Source organism: Engraulis encrasicolus, chromosome 4 (assembly GCF_034702125.1).
Source record: "Engraulis encrasicolus isolate BLACKSEA-1 chromosome 4, IST_EnEncr_1.0, whole genome shotgun sequence".
NCBI lineage: Eukaryota > Metazoa > Chordata > Actinopteri > Clupeiformes > Engraulidae > Engraulis > Engraulis encrasicolus.
Window position 1 is genome coordinate 14373223 of NC_085860.1, and position 23470 is coordinate 14396692.

The 23470-nt window shown below is 46.1% G+C and overlaps 1 protein-coding gene across 7 annotated transcripts in view; it reads right to left on the bottom strand.

Moving 5' to 3' along the window:
- LOC134447334 (pleckstrin homology domain-containing family A member 5-like) overlaps positions 1 to 23470 on the bottom strand; it is a 159379-nt gene that overhangs the window by 134502 nt on the left and 1407 nt on the right. For all 7 annotated transcript variants that reach the window (XM_063196751.1, XM_063196753.1, XM_063196750.1 and 4 more), the window contains exon 3: positions 23371 to 23428. In XM_063196751.1, the coding sequence (XP_063052821.1) occupies positions 23371 to 23428 (58 nt within the window). The remainder of the gene's footprint in view (positions 1 to 23370; positions 23429 to 23470) is intronic.

The window sequence follows — 23470 nt, forward strand, 5'->3', positions numbered from 1 at the left end:
GAGAGAGGGGGATAGCGAGAGAGGGGGGGGGGGGTTGCGCGCGAGCGAGCGAGCGAGCGAGCGAGAGAGAGAGAGAGAGAGAGAGAGAGAGAGAGAGAGAGAGAGAGGGAGAGAGAGAGGGAGAAAGGACAGCACGATCACCTGAGAAAGCTCTTTTGATCAGACGGCCGGCCGTCGTGCCTGCTGCACTGGGAGAGAGCAGCTGATCCCCCTGCCTGCTCGCCTGCTTGCTGCTCGCTCGGCGTAGAGTCGTGAACAGGGCTGGCCAATGTTTAGGCAGCAGCATCTGACTCCTCTTAGCAGGGTGTCGTCATCAGCTCAGTAAACAACCCATGATAATCTCACTCACTCCCCTCGCCGCCTCACTCCTTTTTTCTTTCCTCCCTTCACTTCCCTCCCTACTCCACACACTTACGGCCTCACTACTACTCCCTCCCTCTCCTCGCCGCCTCTCTCCTCCCTCCTCCATTCCTGACTTGTCCACAGTTACGGCCTCGCCATAGGCAGTCTACTCCCAAACACCACCACCCGGGCTCGCTCTGCAGATCTTACAAAAAAAAAAAACAGCCAACTCATCAAAGCCTTGAAATAACCAGCAAAAATGTCTCTTGCATTTAATTACCGCCTTAAAACAGATCAACCTCAGCTTGATTTACTTTTTCTTTTTTTTTTGCTTATTTTAAGGGCGCTTCAAGAAAACTTGTGTTGGCTGCGTTTCAGCTTGTAAGCCTAGCATCTTAGAAGTGTTTACTTGTTATTCCCTTGGAGCAGCCTGTGATTTGGCAACAGCGCGAGCAGCATGTCTTTTAACACACACACACACACACACACACACACACCACAGGAGAGAATCCTACACTGAGTGCAGTGCACTCCCATCCTTTCGGTGCTGTTCAGAGTTCCAGGGTGCTTTGTGTTAAGTGCAGCAACTGCCCCGTTCCCAATGGGCTACATCAAGCCATGAGTCACTGGACATGGGAGAGTAAATAAAAAGGCGCCCAAACCAAAGCGCATCTGCTCGTCGCCCAAAAGGCCACGCCGCTTTATCACTGGCCCGTAAGTGCAAGCTGAGGACAACCGGAGCTTTTTATCCCTTTTAAACAGCGTTCTGTGGCAAAGTGGCGCTAAATTGAAACCTGTCAGCTCAGTGAAGCGAGGAGAATGAGCTTGATGAAGATTTTAATAAGGCTCACTCACAGACAGTCACACAGTGGTGTTGGAGGGCTTCCCATCCCTTGACATGCTCTGCCCCGGTTACCGTGGCCCAGGCAATATGGGATGGCTAGCACCCCCTGTGGATGTAGCCTCGTCCACTGAGGCTTGGAAACTCAATTAGGTCTCGCTCTCTCTCACACAGAGAGAGAGAGAGAGAGAGAGAGAGAGAGAGAGAGAGAGAGAGAGAGAGAGAGAGAGAGAGAGAGAGGAGAGAGAGAGAGGAGAGAGAGGAGAGAGAGAGAGAGAGAGAGAGGAGAGAGAGAGAGAGAGAGAGAGAGAGAGAGAGAGAGAGAGAGAGAGAGAGAGAGAGAGAGAGAGAGAGACATCAAGCCTTTGTACCGCTCGTTCAGTTTTTAATTGAAAGCACTCAGCCAGAAAAAGTGGACACAGCCAACACAGCCCAGCAAAACTAATCTAAGCTAAGATCGGCACTGATGACTCCCAATCTAATCCAGTTAGGCCTCCTAATGTCACAGATTAGCCGAGAGCGTCCAGCCTCATGGGGTTCCATCAACTAGACACCCGGATTAGAGAGGCTTTGACGCCTGTCAATTACCCATCACTTAACTCTGGCCCAGTTGGTTGGCAGTACTGTTGGGGCAGCGCAGCGCTTGTTTAGGCCAGTTACACACCAGAGTGTGGCATGGCGGCAGCGAGAAGACAGCGGTCTTTCAGAAGAATCTCTGTTCTACCCGGCCTTTCCGTCCGGTACAAACAACCCCCCACAGCCAATGCTATTTTGCCATCACCGTTCCTTTCAACGGGTGGCCGGCCGCCACCATGAAAATTCTGCTCGAGTTGGATTTTCCAAATGCAGCGTGGCACTGAGCAGTCTCTTGTGCAGCTACCGCCCAACTACCGCGGTGTGGAAGGACTAATCTGTTTCAATGCATTTTTGCACGACTCTGCTGGTGTGAAAAGGCCCTTAGTCTGCTTCTCCACAGTATTTTAGTCCCCATACATTATTATTATAAAGCAGTGGTGTTGCCACTAATTATGTCCTTATTTGCAAATCGCTCTAAATAAAAGCGTCTGCTTAACACCATGTAATGTAGTGTTTGTATTCCATGCAGATCTGCGTCCTCCTTCCCCAAAACAGAACTCCCACCACTATTCATTTCAATGATGACTTGTTTGGTGGGACCGACTGCAGTCAGAGAATCTTCATTAAGAAAACCCATGAAATTTCTGGCATGCCATCAAACCACGAGGGGCTGCACACAGTCAGTCAAGAAGAGTCTGGCATGTACTATACAGGAGGAGCAGAGAACGAAGAGTGCCTTGGAGCCAGCGGCGAGCCAAAAAAGGCATTAACGCGAGGCAAGAAGCGAGAAAGCAAGCAAGCAAGCAGCCGCTTCCAAATTAAGAGGGAGGTGCAAAACGATCTCCCCACGCACTCTTCACGTCTTCCAAATTCAATCTGTGCTCCAGAGACTGGCTGAGCTCACTAGACAAAAAGGTGTCAAGCAACAGCGCCCCGAATTCAGGGGATTAAGGCAAATATTTGGCTGAGCATGACATGACATTCCCATTCCTAAAATGCAATTAGTTAAAGGCTTGGAGATTGAACTACATCCTGGCAACTGTAGGCCCAGCTCTTGTCTGGCTGCTTTGGTCATCTCACCAAATGGGAAATCAAATCAATGCCTGCCATCAGACCTCCTGATGCATTGCTTTCAGATCCCAGAGCCACATCTCATCACATCAACCCATCATGTAAGCTTATGCATGAAGGAGGCTGCACAAGGCATGCACTTCATACAGCTCAGGGTTCTAGCTAGGATGAAATTATAGCGTGTCGGTCGAGGGAGCGAAGCGACCGAGAGGGGGGGTTGGTGCGGAAGGGGGGTTTCCCCCCATCCGCGGTGCGGAGTTTTTGACATTTTAAGGTAAAAATAGGCCATTCTAGGGGTACCTAAAAGGTAAATTATCAGTGTTGGGTTGCAGTAATGTAACTACTTTTTTCTGATAAAAGTAGTGTAGGCCTAACGAGTTACTACTAAAAAGTTGGTAACGAAACACCGTTGTCTGTGAACTTTTGCGATTGGAGAGGTAAATATGACTCCTAGTGTGAGCAATGGGTGTTATATAATGGAAGAATTGCTCACAAGATGATACAAGCATGAAACTTGGCACAGGTGTTCATTAGGACATGCTTATCAATATCAGGGGTGGAGCCACTGAGAAATCCATTTTGCATAGCAACGGTTGCTAGGTAAAGCATTTTCCTTAGCAACCAGCATCAATGATGCCGTTTCTGATTGTTTTTGTGGAATCAAAGCATCTGTATCTTGAGTCATTGTCCTAAAATGACTGTAGCAATACTTAAAGAGGTTATATACTGGACGTGTACCATAATGTCCCCTTATGATGTAATTTTATCCACCCAAAATCATTGTAATTATGTGAATAATAACATGTAAAATGATAACTTCTTTTTTAAATGATGTCAAGTGAAATAGGTTTTACAAATGTCTCTATATGGTAGGTCTATCTTTATATTATATACATGTACCAAATACTGCGAACTGACAAGAGAAAAATAATTTCAGAAAGAAAGAATGCATACAGTACAGTATGGTATACCCTACATGCGCTGTCATCTGACAGTGATCCTTGTGCTTACCCCACTATTATTAAATAGTATATCTAAAACTAAATGGGCCACACATCTCTAGAACAACTGTAATATTTTCTCAACCTAAATGGCCTAATTATATGTTATAGATAAGGTAAATATAAGTTACATTTAAAACAACAGATAATATTTGGAATGAAAAGAAAAGTGTTTCTCCTACCCCGTTAATAATGTTACACCCTACTGATTGTATATTGTAGCCTATTTACAAAGTTAAAAGTACCAAACCTTTCATTTCTATATAGCCTATACCACTAAACTAAAATATTTCAGATAACTGGATTACTATTGACATACTATAGTTAGACAGAGTTCAATTTAACATTTTAAATTGGCAGAATTTCACTGCCAAAGCCATTGTTTTCTCACAGTCAGCTTTGTGTAGTAGGTGCATTTGAGATGCACATGAAACCATTAATAGTCTTGACATCTGCTCTATCAAGAACGATTCAGCAACAGGACAAATTGTACTGGCTTCAGACAAACTTGATCAAAGAAACTTCCACTGTGCTCAGCGAGTCCATCCCCACTCAGCCAGAGAGGGCAACTGCCAATACGGCACCATATGCCTGCCTTGCAATAGCCAACTGCCCTCTTGATATGCTGCGGCAGGGTAGCCTTGGTGAGTGGGAGTCATTTTGATCGCAACTGTTTAGAGAAGCCATGTTCTTAAATGGCTGTTGACCTTCTTGAGATTGAATCAGAAAACTCACACCTTGACCATTTCTTAGGGAGGTGTCACACTAACAACTGTAGAGAAATATGAATTCTCTCACCATTCCTTACCTCAACTAGAACAGAAGATGATGCTTAGAATTAGGAGTGAAATGTTCCTTGAGCATTGTTCAAGGGTACACATACTAGATATGTGTTTAAAGACCACACACATTCTGACCAAAACCCTCACCATTTTGCACGATTCACAAACATTGTCTATAGCAAGAGACTGGAACTGGTTTTCAGTGTTCACAGTCTGAGTTCCACAACTAATAGTCTGCATGTACTGTAGGCCTATATGAGTATTCTTGCATGCATTTACGAGTATGCTTACTGTATGTTATAATTACAGTAATATCAATGGGAGAACCACACTGACCGCTCAGCACCACACAGACTAGCATAGTTTGACATGATATGAGGTACGATAGGGGTAGTCATGGGTAAGGGGTTAGGGTGTCAGACTTGTAGCCCAAAGGTTGCCAGTTCGACTTCCGACCTGCCAGATTGGTGGGGGGAGTAATTAACCAGTACTGTCCCCCATCCTCCTCCATGACTGAAGTATCCTGAGCATGGTACCGTCCCGCCGCACTGCTCCCTTGGGGTGAGTGCTGTGTCACAATGACAATGGGAGTTGGAGTTTCCCAGTTGGGCTTTCACTTTCACTTGTGATGCCATTGTTTTCAATGGGACACCACACATGCCGCTCAGAACCAGAAAATGAACTTGCTATATTTTCAAGTAGCAGGATTTCCATGGGCCCCGCCGCCCCAACCAGGCCACCCCATGGTCAAAACTCTCCTGATGTATAGGAACTATATCAGAAAACAGACAAAATTATAAAAATCTATGTTCAACCTATCCTACTCATTGTAAATGAGTGCTTAGGCCACTGTTGCCTACAGTATCAACTGTGTTGTCTGTGGCAGTTAACGTTAACTGAAATGTATTGGTTTTACTGTTCAGAATTTTCAAGTGTACCTGTTTTCTTAAATGTGGCATGGCAGGCAATTGCCTTCACCTTTGAGTGCTGGAATACTACAATTCTAGGAATTCCTCAATTTCCCTTCATTAGTGATAGATCAGAAATTATGTAGGTGAATAAGTGAATCTTACATCCCATTTCGAGATGGTAATGCATGCATGGTAAATGATTTTAGATGAAGTATTATGTAGGCATGAAGGTTTGTTACTTTTGTAATTTAGATATGCAATGTACAATGTTTGCCAAATGTAACAAATTCCTATGCTGATAACTTGAATTGTTGTCCTTTAAGATTTCCTTTCTTTGCACAGCTCTCCATCTTATGTATAGACTGACTGTTTTTACATATGGATTGAAGAGTATTTTTTCATTCACAAAATATCAAGTGTCCCCACTTTTTGGAAACCAGTTTGTATCTTAATATGTTGTAGCACCCAACTCACCATACTATAGTGATCAATAAAAAGCTACAAGGGCATGTCAAGAATCACTTCGCTAGGTTACACTTTACAACATAGCACTTTACTAACTGTGTTCATGTATTCTTTTTGTCTTGCCAAAATGTTTTGAATTTAGTCAGGTGGCTTGACAAGGTACATGTATAAGGATAAAGACAGGCCTGATGTGTAGTGACACGTGTAAGCCATATTGAGACATTATATCTTCAAAAAGTAAATAGAGAAGTGTACTGTATATTGTATTTTTCACATAATTTCTATGACTTCAATTGTGAAAATGACATGAAATGGGCTATTGTGACACATGCTGCTAATGTATAATATCTTGAAGGATTAATGTAGTGATTTTAGGACACGCGATCAAGATTCAGACATCACAATACTACTGAATTGCTCAGAACCTGTTTTCACTGATGCTGGTTGCAACTGTAAGGGAAATGGTACATATTTGTAATATATAGCCTCTTTCAACATTTCCACAGTGATTTTAAGACAATGACTCAGGGTACAGATCCCTTAATAACACAAAATCAATTAGAAACAGCACCATTGATGCTGGTTGCTAAGGAAAATGCTTTACCTAGCAACCGTTGCTATGCAACATGGAATTCTGAGTGGCTCCACCCCTGATATTGACAAGCATGTCCTAATGAACACCTGTGCCAAGTTTCATGCTTGTATCACCTTGTGAGCGATTCTTACACCCATTGCTTGCACTATCCATCTCTCGGGCGCATACGCGCAAATAGAGATCTATTAAGAGGAAGAGAGAGGTGTGTCGCGGTGTCCCCTCCTTCTCACAGTTGCACTAGTTTTGAAAACGTTGAGGAGCACTGTGAACCGTGTGTGCATTTAATAATAGGGCATATCAATGTCCGAGTGATCCGATTCCGAGACAAGTGCAGTTTGACACATTTTCCGAGCTCGCGCTATTGTACAGCTTGCGCGTCCTAAAACCACAGGACTGGTGCCGGGTGCCTTTCGCATGCAATTAGCCTAGCCACAGAAGACGCTCCTTTTGCTACGAATGCGGGGTTTTTTTTGTAGTCACACTATGTCAACCGGCACGCTTAGAAAAAAGTGCCTCTCACCGTTACGGAGATGTCACGTCTTCTCCCACCTACTTTGTCCTCTTTCGAATATTTTGTCAACTCCCAATGTCAGCGCTTAGCGCCCAATGTCTCCTGATTTGTTTGTATGGTAACAAGTAACGAACCCAGCACTACTGCTGACACTGCTAACAGGTTGGCAACTACGCTTTGGAGAAACAAGGATGCGATGCTACACGTGCATTTGTTGTTGTTTCATACGCTTGTCACAGAGATTAATAAAAGCCGTCAAAACCCCGCGACAAATAAAAATAGTAGGCTGGTAGTAGTAGTAGAGTGCTATATTGTCATTTAAATACAGTGAGTATGACATGTGTCAGGTTTGGCAGAAGGGCGATGTGGCATTGATCTGGCTGTAGCCTACATAATACAGACAAAATGCCGTTACGCTGTATTGAAAATAAGCGTAACGGTCCAAAATAAGCGTCACGGTCCAAAATCATAGCGTAACGGGCCGTCACGCACTTTTGCGCTAGCTAGAACCCTGCAGCTCTATGATGGGACTTTATGTCTGTATGTTGGAGTTGTATGTTGTATGCAGCAGCTATGTGCACGTCCGAGACATATTTCCCTCAGGATGAATAAAAAGAATCTTGATCCAGAAATAAATGGAGCCTTCATCTTTACATAATTCATTCCTGCCCGCTGCCTCCATTCCCACCACTGTACTCCATGCACAGACTACACACAGAACTAAGACTATCCAGGCCTGCTGTCTGGGTGGTGATCTACGATCCTGCTTAGCTCAGCAAACTACAGCCATGTGATGCCACAGAGCCCTCCCCCCACCCCCCATGTGAAGTCAGCACAAGTCAAGTCAGTAATGCTCTGTCCTGCTTGTATCGTTACGGCAATCTCTGTTACTGTGTCAAGTCCATTAAATCTGGCAAATGCAATTACGTTCCCTCTGATGAAATGCAACACGATCCGCTGGGAGAGAGGGAGAGAGAGAGAGAGAGACCGCTCCAAATCCTAGGAGGGTCCACATCACCAAGGGCAAGTCACTATGACCAAGCACGCACGCACACACGCACGCACGCACACCAAAGATGCACCAATTCAGCAAAATCCTCCACAAACAGAGTGGGGTTTACATCAGGCCTGAGCGGTAGTCTGGACTTTGCTGATGGAAGAGAGAGGGGAGGCCTGCCTGCAACAAATTTGTTGCAAAAGGACGTTTAACAACATTTTTTTGACTTTTGCATTATTACTGGAAATTACTGTTCAGACGTCCTTGATCCTTGACGTCTTTTCATCTATGTGTGAATTCTTACCATTGACATATCTTGAGAGAAAACGTAAAATACATTTTGTTGGCAAAACAACCTATCCGCCAGACCACTTTATTTGCATCTCTGCCGAATCTGCCAGCTGGCTGGTGTGCCATTTTGCAACAAAGCTCTTCGAATAGTACTTGAGTGTACAACAGGGTTAGCGATATTGAGTAGGACAGCTTCCAGCACCACTGGGGGCCAGCTGCAATCATTCCACAGTAGCTGCTCAGCAACGCTGCTCAAAAGGCCAACGCCATACATTACTGTGGGTACACTGTATGCATACATGCCACATGCTGTCTATGCATGGCATGTTCAGCATATGGGCCTACGCTGTGACATAGTAATTCACCATTTTACCTTTCCACCCACCATCTATTTTCTCAGCAGTGCGAGTTACTTCAGAAACATGCCACCTTTTTTTTGGGGGGGGGGGGGGATTAGCTCACAAGCTCTGCCTCTGAAGTAGATCATTACTGTGCATACACACACACACCCTTGCTGCGTGTGCGCGTATATGTGTGTACGTGTTCACATGGTGTGGAAGTGGTGTGTAAAACAGCTGTGCACACACAGAGCCGTCTTGTCAGCCCCAGCGATAGCATATCTTAGCATAATTTACTGAAAGTGGGTTGCACCTACTAGCCTATAGCTTGCAACTCGCTTCCATTGCATTAGGCTGGCGGTGGGATGGGGGAATGCCCGACTGGGATACTAACCGCACAGAGGGAAAACAGAAAAAAAAGGAGCACGCTTTCCCCTTATCTAGGTCAATCTGGGGGCAGACACCCAAGTAAGCTCATTTCTCTCAAAAAGGTGGTGTATTTCCTTAAGAAGCACCCGATGACATAACCATCTAGCAAGAAGGGATTAAGAGGGCAGTCAGAGGGCACGAGAGGGAAAAACAAAAAGCAGGCCAACTCTCTGTTCCATAGCGCGGCAGGTTAGCCCTGCTGTTCACCAACACAGGCAGCAGAGACAACTATTACTGGCACCTACTGTACTACATGCGGCACGCCCAGCCAGGGAGCATGATCAGACTTGGCCCCCTCATTGAGAAACAAACTGATGTCATGAGAATCTGCAAATTAATCAGAGCATGGTAGCCAAATCACTCTTCACTCACTCAGTAACTAAAACTTCCAACACCTACGGTACACACCCATACCAGTAGACAAGGGCCATGCGCAGACACACACGCACACACACTGTTTCCTTTTCTATTTTCTGTCTATACTCATGAGCCAGCTGGCTGAAACCTCAGAGACGTGTTCACAGTTCACAGGAAACAATTCAACCAAAAAAACTAAAGAAAGCAACAAAAAAAGAAATCAAATAAAAACAAAACAAGACCAAGTGAAAAAAAACTGATGATTCAAGGCAAAAACTGTCCACAGAGCAGAAACACATTCTTCTCCAGATTTCCACCGTGTCTGCCCTCTGTCGTGTGACTCAACACATTTGTGTGAACGCATCAGCAGCGGATAAAGAGGAAGCCACTCCTTTCCCTTACTCACTCCTCTCCTTCCTCATCGTGCTGGGAAGACGACACACACACACACCTCTCTGAAACATGATGTGATTTCCAAAAGTTTCTGCATGTTAAACTCCCCCGTATAGCATAAGCTGACAAATGTAGGCTAGAGACGATGGGGAACTTTCTAAAAATGGCCTTCAAACTGAAGAGACTTGGTTTGAAGCTTCAACTAAAGTCAGAGACATGGAGACTGTCTCATAGGAACCCTCTCTGCCTCTCTCCGTCTCTTTCTCTCTGTTTCTCTCTCTCTCTGTCTCTCTCTCTCTCTGTCTCTCTCTCTCTCTGTCTGTCTCCCTCTCTCTCTCTCTCTCGGTCTCCCTCTCTCTCGGTCTCTGTCTCCCTCTCTCTCTCTCTCTCTCGGTCTCTGTCTCCCTCTCTCTCTCGGTCTCTGTCTCCCTCTCTCTCTCGGCCCTTGTCTCCCTCTCTCTCTCGGCCTCTGTCTCCCTCTCTCTCTCTCTCCCACTGTCTGTCTCTCCCACTGTCTGTCTCTCTGTGTCAGTCTCTCCTTCTCTCTCTCTCTTCTTGTTTCCCTATCCTTCTCTTCTGTCCTTAGCTGCTCTCATCTTGTCACTTTCCCCACATCACCTCATCTCCCGTCACTTCAGATCTGACTTTGAGGAGATTGCATAATCCTGTAGGTGCCAGCCGCCTACCCGCAAAAAAATCAGGCGAAAGGAGAAAAGGAAAACATAAAAGTGGAGTCTCCCTTCCTCTCTCCCTCCCTCTCTCTTCCTCCCTCTCTCTTCCTCACTCGGTCTCTCCCTCTTGCTTCTTCTCCCTCTCTCTCTCTCCCACTGTTTCTCTTTTTTTCACTTCTCTCTCGTTCACTTCTCTCTCTCGTTCACTCCTTCTCTCTTTCCCCTCTTGTTCACTCCTTCTCTCTCTCCCTCTCCCTCTTGTTCCCTCCTTTTCTCCCTCTCCGTCTTATCCCTCTCTTCCTGTCGGGTTTCAGGTACCAGGCACCAGTCAGTGTTGAGGGGGGAGCCCTGGCAGAGAGAGAGCATCCCCCTGGGCTACGGCTAAGTGAGCCGAAATGAAATCTGCCGGCGCTGCCTGGCTGCCACAGGTTGTCTTCTACAAGTGCTTTTACTGTCTGAGGCCGAGATTACACCCCCACCCCCACATCCTCATCCTCATCCTCAATTTCACCAAACACCCCACAGCCCTTCACATTTGGGAGTGCATGCCAGTCATCTAAATGAAACCCAAATCCTCTACACTGAGCTGCGCTTTCTGCCTGCCTGCCTGCCTGCCGATCGCAGATAAGAGCTTACGCACTCCTCAGTCCAGGATCTGACTTCAGGAACACACTTCACTTAGGGAGCTAAACTGAGGCAGATGCAGAGAATAGTTACTCTTATTATGGAGTGAAGAATTAAACTCGAAAATAAGAAAAGGAGACTTCAGCATGCCAATGGTTTGAAACTGAGAGGAGGACCAAACTCAGAGGGGAACAAACAAAAAACAAAGCTACACTGCCTATGCAACATACACCACACGCATGCACGCACGCACACATACACGCAGCTTGATCTGGACTTTCACTCTTCATGAGAAAAGATCAGTCCTGGTGTATAGAGCCAGTGGATGTTTGGTGGTGCTGCTTACAATCTTGCAAAGTGCTGAATACATGCACCTGATGTGGCTTTCCACAACTGAGCCAAACAAGTCATGAGAAAGCTTTTCAGAGAGAGAGAGAGAGAGAGAGAGAGAGAGAGAGAAAGAGAGAGAAAGAGAGAGAAAGAGAGAGAAAGAAAGAGCAAAAGAAAGAAAGGAGAGACAGGCAGAACTTCTGAAAGATATCCAACCTCTCTAACCAGAGGAACAGCGAGAGTATTCTTTTTATGACCAGTGCATGTGAAGAAACATGCCGGACAATAAAAAACGACTTGACGAGAGAGAGAGAGACAGACAGACAGACAGAGAGAGAGAGCTGCTCTGTAGAACTGACAAAATGTACTCTTTGGAGGCATTTCCAAATGTCTGGAAGGGAGAGGGCCTCTCTCTCTCATCACCAGGGGAGAGCGCATACTCAACAAAAGACCCCAAAAACTCTGGTTGGCAAGTGTACGTGTGTGTGTGTGTGTGTGTGTGTGAGAGAGAGAGAGAAAGAGACTGCGCGTGTGTGTGTGTGTGTGTGTGTGTGTGTGTGTGTGTGTGTGTGTGTGTGTGTGTGTGTGTGTGGTAGGCTAACCAATATAAGCTACTCAAATGTTGGGACTACAATAAGGCAGTGATGAGCCCAGCTCTGCCTCAGACGAGTCAAATATTTAGATTCGCGGGAGCCGTTTACACAAGAGGAGCTAAGCGTTCCCACTGCCTGTTAGGCAGCAACAGCTCGGAAATGCTGTGATTCCCAGTCCAAGACTACCAATGATATCCATTCAAAAATACATCATATCATGAAACGATATACTATAAACATGGAATTGAAGACTGGTGAGTGTATGTACAGTTTCCTGGTGAACCAGAAGCTATGTGTTGACGCCCAGGGGGCTGGGCTACACAAACCTTCTGGTACACCTGTGATTCGCTCTCCTCCTCCGTTTACGAAATAAACGGGGCAGCACGACGAATCAGGATCGTAGGGAGGGATTTCAGTGGGTATGACGTTTATCGAACGCAACTCCCTCCCCCAGGGTAGTTCGGCTGTGCCCGCCCCCTCCCTGAATCACAACAGTAATGGCGGCGTGCGAGGAGTTATCATGCGTCGGGATGGAAGCAGTAATTTCAGCGGTGTTATCCAAAATACCTCAAGTTGATTTTCTAAAGGATGTTGTTCTGTTTTGGTTCCCGACCTGGCAGCGCTTACGTGACGACACGTCCTACGTCACAAAGCTTCAATGTGAGTGGTCGAAGTGTCATGTCATTCATATGAGGTTGCTCCAACCGCGTGCAAGCATCTTTTGACTAAACCCCGCCTGCGGAGAGGCGTGAAAGGGCAGTGTACCAGTAGCCTGTTACTTACAGGCTACTGGTTCACCAGGAAATATGTACAGAGTGTTGGCCGGATGTCTGCTGGACAGGGGCTAACACAAACATTGACCTCTGATTTGGCGTCTGATTTGAACTTTAAGCAGCGGACTACTGTAAAAAAAGCCCCCTTTGTAATGGAAATGCACTAACTTGCAGTGACGTTCACAGAGACCCACTGCATGATCTCCAACAGAACTCTTCTGGTTGGTTCAGGAGCCAACCACCTCCCACCTTCCCCGTTATTGAATTTACCAGTCAAGCAGTTACCATTTCCAGGCACTCGATGGCAGTCATTGATTTGAGCGAGAACTGAGATCTCGCACAAAGAGCCATATCTGTGAGGTTTGGAGGGCGGGTGGTGGGCGGTGGGGGCTTTAAATGTCTTTCGTAACTTTAAGTAGCTTAAAAATGAAGGGGAGGAGAGCGAGAGTGAGAGGAGAGTGCACAGGTGGTGGGGCTGGTGGTGAGAAGTGGGTGTTCCTCCATCCCATGGTGTTGAAATTCAATTCAAACGGCCATTTCACAGCAAACACTTCCCATGTCATCACATTTCTCCACCTGACCGGGCTCTTAATTCAACAAATCCCGCTAAGCTCTTTTTTTCCTAAAACAGGTGGTGGGGGGTTGGACTGGGGCTCTCTTCTCCATAGCACTCTGGCGAGCGAGCGGGCACACGCTTCATTAGCTGAACAGCAGCCCAGCAGGTTCACACTGCAGCGGCTCTTCCCTCCCTGGTTTCTCATTACAGTACGGCTCCTTCCGAGGAGCAGAAGCAGCGAGCCAGTGAGCCAGCCAGCCAGTGAGCCAGTCAGTCGTCTGGACACGCAGGAGTCTCAGCAGCTTTGGGGGAATGAATGAGGGGTAGATGGAGGGTGACAGAGTGGAGAGTGTAAAAGTTAAGACTTCTCTGCAATGGTCCATGTGCAACAGAATGTATTTCCCTACTAGAAGTCGGTCTTCAGAAAAAACACTATGGAGTGCAAAAGGCTCTGGTTCAGTCTCTTTAATGTCCACACTGTTGTTGGTGTTGTCAATTTCCACTCTCCTCCTAGCTGTTAGTGCTAACATATCCGTTTCCTTTTTCATCACTTGAGAGTCAACAATTATGATTAGCATTAATATAGTCCTTTTATGTACGGTAAGTAACAAAAAAGACCCTTAAATAATCCGTCATAATGCATGGAGATTAAATTAGTAATCCAGTTTAGATCTCCTGTCTGATGAGTAAGAGCTCTCTTTGTTGGCATACAAACCCCCAGCACTGCTGCTTGTCTGTCATTTTAATCCTCGACAAGAACACCCACAAAACAGGAAAGATTGGAAAATGTACCTTCAGTTACACTAATTGAAGACATGTACAATGCAACTCAGACTCAGCTTTAGTCCTGATGTAATATCAGCATTAACGTCTGGGTACATTTGAATTTGTATGATGTTCTCTGGTCTGTGTAGCTTTCAAAAAGCAGAGAGAGCAAGCGGGAAAGCGAGAGAACGAGCGAGAGACAGCAAGAGAGAGAGTGAGAGAGAGACAGGGCGAGAGACAGCGAGAGAGAGAGACCGCGCGAGAGAGACAGAGCAACAACGAAAAGTGCACACAGCAGACATGAGGAAAAAAGAAGAGTGAATTGGGATATTAATCAGTGTGTGTGTGTGTGTGTGTGTGTGTGTGTGTGTGTGTGTGTGTGTGTGTGTGTGTGTGTGTGTGTGTGTGTGTGTGTGTGTGGTGTGTGTGTGTGTTGACCATGGATTGGGCTCTGTGCCATTGATCTGTAGAAAGCCAGCAGTGGGATGGTAGGCATGTTCGATAAGCGATTAGTCTTCGTGCAGAACAGCAGGATGGGGAAGTGAGGATAATCAGTCCAGACAACAGAGAAAGAAAAAGAGGGAGTGAGAGAAGACAGTGGTGGATTCTCTCTCTGTATATGTGCTGTGCACTGCATGCCTTTTTATGTCTAGACAGCGCATGTAAACTTATTTAAGACTCACACAAAAAGACTGTGTAGAAAAAAAGAGTGCATTTGTGTTCTTAGTTACACATCTTATTGTCTACATCTCTGAATAACATACGCATGAAAAACAGACTTTATTAGAATGTGGCATTTTTGCGTGCTCCACTGCACATTGTGGCCCAGTCTCAAAGAAGATGGACAAAAAACAACAGCATCGACCCCTAAGGAGCATCAGCTCTCTGGGAAATGCCCTGTTTGACAGATTACCAGTGCAGGCCTGAAGGGGGTGAGAGAGTGAGAGAGCTGATTCACTGATATGTGGATTATCCCATTAGCCGATAGGGCCACAGCAGGCAGGACCCATAAAGCCATTCAGCTGAGATTCACAACCTCTACTGCCAGAGGAGTTCCCCACCGCAGGAAGGCTCAACACCTTGTGTGGGTTTGTGTGTCTATATGTCTGCACACGCACGCGCACGCGCACGCGCACACACACACACACACACACACACACACACACACACACAGTGTGGCACTATTTCCAGCCGAGTCCCCATCAGATCCAGTTAGAACAGCCAGAGTTAGTAGGGCCAGCAGGAACATGAGCTAAAACTGTCTGAAGCGATTGTCTTGTGGATGTGAGGAAAGCCCGTTGACGTGGTAATAATAACCCTGACGATAATAACAAAAGCAGACGGACACAGACGGACGCTTGCAGCGTTTCATCATTGCATTATCATGAAATCACTTAGGTGAGCTGATGGGAACAGAAACGGATCGCTTGACTTGAGCTCTTCCGTTCTGCCAATATAGTATTTCTCTGGATGAGGTCATCCATTACTCAATGCAGAGCGCTGTGTGTGAAAGTCAGAGAGGAGATAGGGAAGAGACAGAGCAATGAGGCATGGTGTGAAGTAGAATGATGCCTTGGCAAGATGGAGGGAGGGAGGAGAAGAAGAGAGGAGAGGAGAGGGAGGAAGAGAAGAGGAAAGGAGAGGGAGGAAGAGAAGAGGAAGAGAAGAGAAGAGAGAAATTTGATGACCCCCTTCTCTCCCTCCCTCCTGTCCTGTGTCATGTTTGTGCTTATGTGGATGAACAGTGTGCACACTGTGAACAGCAGCGCAGCCCTGATGTCCCCATGTGCCCTCTGATGGCCTTGAGTTGGCTTGTTTACTCCCAAGTCTGTCTGACTGCCCGGTTAGCCCACAGAGTTCCTGTTCGATACTACTACACAGGTACAGTATGACTTTTGCCGCCACACTTCAAGACATTACACAACACATTACACTTAGCTGACACTTTTTTTTATCCAAAGAGACGCACAGATATTACAGGCTATTGGAGCAATGTGGGGTTAGGGTTTGAACCTGCAACCCTGTGATCTACAGTCCAACTCCCTAACCATAACACCACAGCTGCACACATGGCACATCTACTGTGAAATTAGTATGCCTGGTATGCCTCAGGAACAGGATAACATGTTTACACTTCTGATCCATTTAACCTACTTTTTCCAGGCTACAACACTTTTGAATGTAATGTGTATCCATGATCTTCCTTGTGCTTGCAGTGATGTAACTTAGAAACAGGCCAGCTGACAGGGGGGGACAAAGGGGTATGTTGTCCCTGGCCCAGGTAGTTAGAGTAGGGATGCACCGATACACATTTTTTCACTTCCGATCCGATCCCAATATCTAAATTTGGATATCTGCCGATACCGATACTATTCCGATCCAATACCAAAATCACATATATGCATGTGTTTCAACTTGAGGTAGACCCAAGCAGACTATTTGGTCAGAAAAGGGAGTCAGAAGAACAGGAAACCAATCAATAAGCAAAAAGTAACAAGTAAAAAAGTAACAATCCCATCCTGAAAACTAATATGCAAGTGTTATGATTTCAAATTAACATTGCACCTGACTCAATGTCTGTATCAGGAAAATTCCGATATTTTGGGGAAATTCCGATCCGATCCGATCTTTGAAATATGTTGATATCTGAACCCGATACCGATACACCGATACCGATATCCCATCCCTAAGTTAGAGGGCCCAGAATTGGCTCCTCATTACATTGTATGTATTGGGTAGGGGGCCCTTTCAGATGACTTTGTCCCGGGCCCAGCAAAAGCTGTCAGCGGCCCTGCTTAGAAATACACTGCAGGCATACAAAGAAGATGGACATGCATATGATGCAAAGTCTTCAGATTTCAGATTTGGATTTGGGATGACTCGGAATCTGAATTGAAAAAAATGTTTAATCGCAAACAAATGTAGAAAAAACAACAATCGTAACAGATACTCGAATATAAAGGGGTTCTTAATATTCGTTGGAATATCACTTATTTTCTAAACATTCGAACTATGTTCAAATAACAAAGTTCAAAGTCAAAGCGTGACTTTGCATACAGCACACCACGGTATAAAATAAATAAATCAATAAAAAAAATCACTGAGGCGTGACTCTTAACCTCACCTAAACCTAAACCTCCCTCAACACCAATAACTGCTCTTCTTCCTCTTCCCTGTTTCTGTTTCCTGACCACATGACATGGATGGCAGGCGGGTGGAGCGCAGGGCAGGCTCCCCTCACACAGCGGTTCCCGGTGGGTGCATTCCAATATACGACCTTGCATCCTCCACTTGTGCTTGTGGCCTCACGTTTTGCTGATGCACCGCCTCCAGAGAAAACATTTTTTGGGGGACTATTCTTCATTCACCATCCAGTTTGCAAATGAGAAATTGACTTTACAATTGAGCTTTTGCGAGATGTTGAAATATAATGTCAGTGATGTCATCACGACGTATTACTTCCTGGTACGAGGCCAAAAGCACAAGTGGAGGACGCAAGGTCGCATATTGGAAAGCATCCACTCAGTGGAGCTAGGAGGCTAGGGACGGTGTTAAAGCTAGCTGATGACCTCACCCCGAGTGAAATGAGAGTGCGTGTTGTGGTGGGGTGACAGCTTTAGTTCAGGGTGACAGCTCCAAGAACAGTATTACTAATGTGACTGTTGGCAAAACAGCTTACAGAACAGGTTGTCACTTGTGTGGTAATGCATTGTTAATGGCCAATGTGATGTAGTGGAGAAGGTGGTATGACACATACAGTGGTGTATTTGATTTCAGATCCTCTCAACCCAACAGTCAGAGTGTGTGTGGGGGGGAGCTTTGAATGATTTGAATACAATATTGGACAATACAGAAAAATATACTACAATCAATTTTTAACAAAAATGTACACTCGAGTCCATGTGCCAATATGTCGGTCGGTCAATCGAAAAATACACGACATAGTAGGTCTGTCGAGTCCGTTTTCAGCTATATTCCCCAGCCCAGGCCTCAAGATTGTATCAGTCAACATCTCTTTCTGTCATCAAGCACCATTCCAGTTAGAACCTACAGTACAGCAGGTGTCCCCAATCCTCATTCTCTCCATTCCGCTAAACCTCAACCCTCTCCATCAATGGACTGGCAATGTCAGCACAAATGTCTATTTAATAGACCTTGCTGTGAGGCCACTGGCCTAGACAGCCATTCAGGGAAGCTATGGCCTGCATGCCACCCCTCTCTCCCAAAGTGACGCTAAAAAGGGACAGTTTATTTAGCGATGGTAATGGCCACGCTGAGGAATCTTCATTATATATTCTGTTTCATCATAGAGAAGTGGCCTAGCCACGGCAGGAATGGAGGGATATCCCTAAACACTTTTAATTGCTTCAAAAACTCTTTATAGCCAATTAAAGTTTTCACCGTGCTTTTGCTAAACAGGCAAGTAATTGTTCGTAATGACTCCCTTGAAGCAGCATAATAATATAGAGCCGAGTCATCATTTCTCTTCAGAACAGGTGTGAGATTTGCTTCTAACAGGCTACACTGAGGACAGCTCTTAAACATACTGTAGCTAAGTATATAAATTACACTTTATTTTAGGGATACCTATTAGCACTAATACATACAATGTCCCTGTATAAGTAACTTGTAAGGCATACAAAGCAAAATCAGACATTTGTTAGGCATGTATTCGCAAATGTTTTGTTCATGCACAATAAGGGATTTATTACCAATTTAACCTTAGTAAGGACCTAGTAGGCCTCAAGTGTTTGCTTAGTACATGCCTTACAAGTTACTTATGCCGCCATTAACATTGTATGTATTAGTGCTAATAGATGTATCTCTAAAATAAAGTGCTACCAATTACACTTCAAAACAGGCACAGAGGAGTTGAATTTAAAATATTTCATAACTTACTACATTAACTCAGCACAAGAACATTCTGAAGTCCTTACTTCAAAAAAGGTTGACGTGTCAGACTTTGCCTTTAATGCGCAAAGTGGCAAAAACCATTATGAGATTTCAAAAAAGGTGCCTGAGAAATGTCTCCAGAGAAAATATAGTGTTTTTCGAAAAAAAATGTTTGTGTGTCTTGGGCATGTAATTTCGCCTACAATTTACAATGAATAACTATTCTTCTCTCAGCTTGGGTTCTGGCCTAACCATGGGCCATAAACAATGCTGAGGCAAGAGAAAGACAAGCACAGCACAGAGTTGACACTCCGCCAGGCAGACAGCCACGACAGAGACCTGTCACTAAGGCCCAGCCGTGGCTCAATTGGCAGGGCACTGCTTCTACACCGGCGACCTGGTTTCGATTCTGACCTGAGGTAATTTACTGTCTCCCCACTCGTTTCCTGTCACCTCTCACCTCTCTAACTGTCCAGTCACAAAATAAAATGTACAAAATCCCCAAAAAGGGCCTGTCACTACTGCTTCACATGTCCAGATTATAGTCTCTGCCAAGGCAGTAGCTATTAGTCAGCATTGCTTTTCAACTCACACTGCCAGTCTGTCTAAAGCTTCCCTTCCAAACCACACCCCCTGCCTCAGCCACGGCAGAGACCTGTTACCAGGGCCGGATTAAGATGGACTGGGGTCCCTTGGCTACAGGTTGCTGTGGGCCTATCAAATTACGCAACAAATGTACATAGACGGCATCATAATTATGAGCTAAGAATTAAGGATAACATGTCTACCCACTGTACTCAACATCACAGATACATTTTTCAATATTGTATCGCCACAATTCGGCAATTTTATATTTTTGGCAGGTGGGGGCCCCTTGGCTGCAGCCCTATCTACCTAGCCTGTGTGTGAATCCGGCCCTGGTCACTATGGCTTCACATAACCAGATTATAGTCTTTGCCAAGGCAGCCGTCAGCATCGCTTTTCACCTCACGCTGCCAGTCCGTCTGAGCCTTCCCTCCCAAACCACGCCCCCTGCCTCTCCACAACAACTACCTCTTTTCATCACAGAGTGAAAGGCAACACCCTCCCGGCCCGGCCCGGCCGTGGCCAACTGACCTCTGGAGAGGTCTCCTCGAGGTAGCAGGAGGAGAGCTGGCACGCTGCCCTGGGCAAAGCCTTGAGAGCTTTCCAGACACTCGATTGATGCTAGAGGTGGAGGTGGAGGGAGAAGTGGGAGGTGGAGTGGGGTGGAGTGGACTGATGAGGGGTTTCCTAGCGAAGATCAAACAGAATGTATACATCACACAACGTAGTGTACTATACGTCCAGTAAGGATTCCTACTGGGGTCTCCCCTTAAAGAAACCTAACTTAACCCCCACACAAACCCCCTCCGGGACCCAGACAGACGCATACATAACAAGGAGTCTCTCTTGGGACTGTCAGGGGTTGTTTGTGAGCAATTCTCCACAGGCAGCCCAGGTCCACTTTCCTGCAAGCCAAACAAAGCCTTGAGGTTGTCTCAGATCACTCTTCAGCTCTATTTCACAACATGACCCCGAAACGTTTGTTACCCACTTTGTCTTTGGCGAATCTTTATTTTTTGTCTTTTTAATAAAGTTTCTTTTTCCTGTGTGCGATTCCTTCTCCCTTCAGAATCACTCTTTTTGGAATAACACACCGGGCGAAACTCCCCTAAAGAAAGACAGAGGTGCGGCCGGACGCTAGTTCTACCTCCCCGCCATGAGCCATGCCATAATAACCGTGCTGCTCACGGCTGCAGGTTGTCCCCTCTCAGGCTGCGGCTCGCTTTGACGTGCTCATTAGCAGGTAACAGCTGAGCCACTCCCTGAGCCCTCTCCTCTCCCTCCTCACCAGCACAGAGGTGCGCTGCTAAGGATTAGAAAAGCCCTGCAAGCGACGCCTTAGTTCCCTGCAGAGGACCCCCAGGGAGGGGAAAATGGATCAATACCAGAGTAGTAAGTCCTCATGAAAGAAAGGAGCTGAGAGGGCAGGGCTTTGTGTGTGTGTGTGAGGCTACCCTACCCAAGCCTACCCTACCCTACCCATTGGCTGGCCTTACACTGTCAGGACCGCGAGCCAAACGGCAGGCTCCCCAGTGGCACCAACCACCACCCTTCTGTCTGTCTGTCAGAGAGCAGACTAGAGCGCTCCTCACTCCTGTCCTCTCCTCTCCGCTCCTCTGTTCTATTATTCAGGATGAATGAATGAATGAAGGCCTCTTATTATTAGGAGCCTCTGGAAACTCCAGTCGCAGTTGGAGTAGTATGAAAAAAGGCCCCTCTCTTGTCTTCTGTTTTCTGCTCCGGCGTCGGCTCTTCTGGTCACGGCCCCCTCGAATCGACTCGAGTGGCCCCCGCCAGCCAGTGCCACTAAACGGCTGCCTCTCTAAGCTGCTCAGATCTCTGGCAATCTGCCAGCTGCAGAGCGTGTAATATGAAACTTTTTTTCTAAATGACAAAAAAGCAGAGAAAGAGAAAGAGAAAGACGAGAGAAGAGAGATAGCGTGAAGGGAGGGCAGGGTGTGATGTGAAACAAGTAAAGCAGCTCTTCTCCTCCATTAATGTTTCATGATGTTGCTGGTGGTTTTGAAGACGCTGTATATGCGTGTGTGTGTGTGTGTGTGTCTTCACTCCTGCCTTCCCTCCTTCCTCCAACCACAAACCCAGGCTAGGGGGACCACCTGACAAAACAGGTGCAGTCACGTCTCCTTTGTTTACTCTGTCGCAGAAAGCACATGCACCACCAAAGCAGCCTGATGGCATCGTGGCACAGGAGGAGGAGGAATAGTCAGTGGTGCCAAAACTGGCACGGCCCCCTGTGGCAGGCTGATGCTCATGTTAGTACACTGACAAGAGGAGGGTTGAGACGAGGCTGACCATTTAGATTCGTCGTCTTGTCCACCACACATTGAGCGATACTGACAATGAAGAGAATAGAAGGTTGCAGTAGTAGAGGGTTGTGTGCATGAGTGTTCATTATGCGCTGGCATGTAAAGGGGTGTGTGTGTGTGTCTGTCTGTACATGTGTTTTTGTGTGCCTGACTAATTGTCTGTGTGTGTGTGTGTGTGTGTGTGTGAGAGAGAGTGAGTGAGTGAGTGAAGGGCTGGATTATCCATAAGGGTCAGGGACACCTTGCCCAGGGACACCAACCACTTACAGCCAGTTAGGGGCAACACATGGCTAAAGAAATATTGTTCATAAGGGGGCACCTGCTAGTTGTAGTGCCCGGGGGAACCAGAGTGTCTTAATACGGTCCTGAGTGTGAGTGTGCGCAGAAGTTAAGATTGTGAGTGACTTGAGTGAGCACACAATGACAGAACGCCATGCATGCTGTCAGTCAGACATCAGATGCCTTGCCTCCCTCAGCAAGTAACATGAGCATGACCTCTCCGGGCCTCAAGAACACTGCGGCATTATTCTACTGTAGTACTATAGCCATACTGAACCCTGACTATGGAGTTTTACCATGAACACTGCAATTCGAGACACCACCTAAACAGAAAAGACGCAAAAAAAGTGACTCAAGATCTATTTAAGACGTTCCACAAGGAGGACTTTCAAACACAGCGCCAAATTTGCATATTGAACATAAGCACAGCACGTGTGTATGTATGTGTGTGTCAAGGGGTCACTAACGGCTGCTTACTGGGATTTACAATACAGGAGGTGGGACTTGGCAAACGGACAAACAAGGAAGCCGAATTCAAAATAAATCGCCAACACTTCTCTTCTCCTGCCGCGCCATCCACAGGTGTAATGCCAGATGAGGCAATCTTGCAGGGCGGTAATGATTAACCCGAGATATAACATGCAAACAAAAGAGTAAAGGTTCTCATGTAATCATGTGCTGGGTGTTTGCTCGCTGTTCTCGTTGTTGCAGGACTGTTGCAAGAGTCTTTGAAATAATCCCCAAACTTCCGTTTCATTCACTCCATGTGAACTAAAGTAATTAAATGTTTCAAGGCCCTTCAAATGGTGTGGTGGTGAACATATAGACATTGCTGTGGTGGTGGCGTAAATGGCTGAATGAAATGTCCAAGACTGTGGCAGCAGAGACTGACAGCCAGGGCATGTCTGCAATCAACAGGACTGAATATCCAGCATGTCCATCATCCAAAACCAGAGACAGACAGGAAATCTTTAGTGTGTTACTTTGGGCATCTCTGCCTGTCAGCTTTTGGTAGATGAGCCAGAGAGAGGGGGGGCGGGAAAATGACAGAGTTGAAGTGAACAACTGACTCACTTGATGAAGCATCGGGCTCCTTCGAATGTAAATCCCTCCTCCCATCCAGTTGGTAAATCTGTGTCGTCAAATGGACAGAGAGGGAGAGAGTAGTACATGT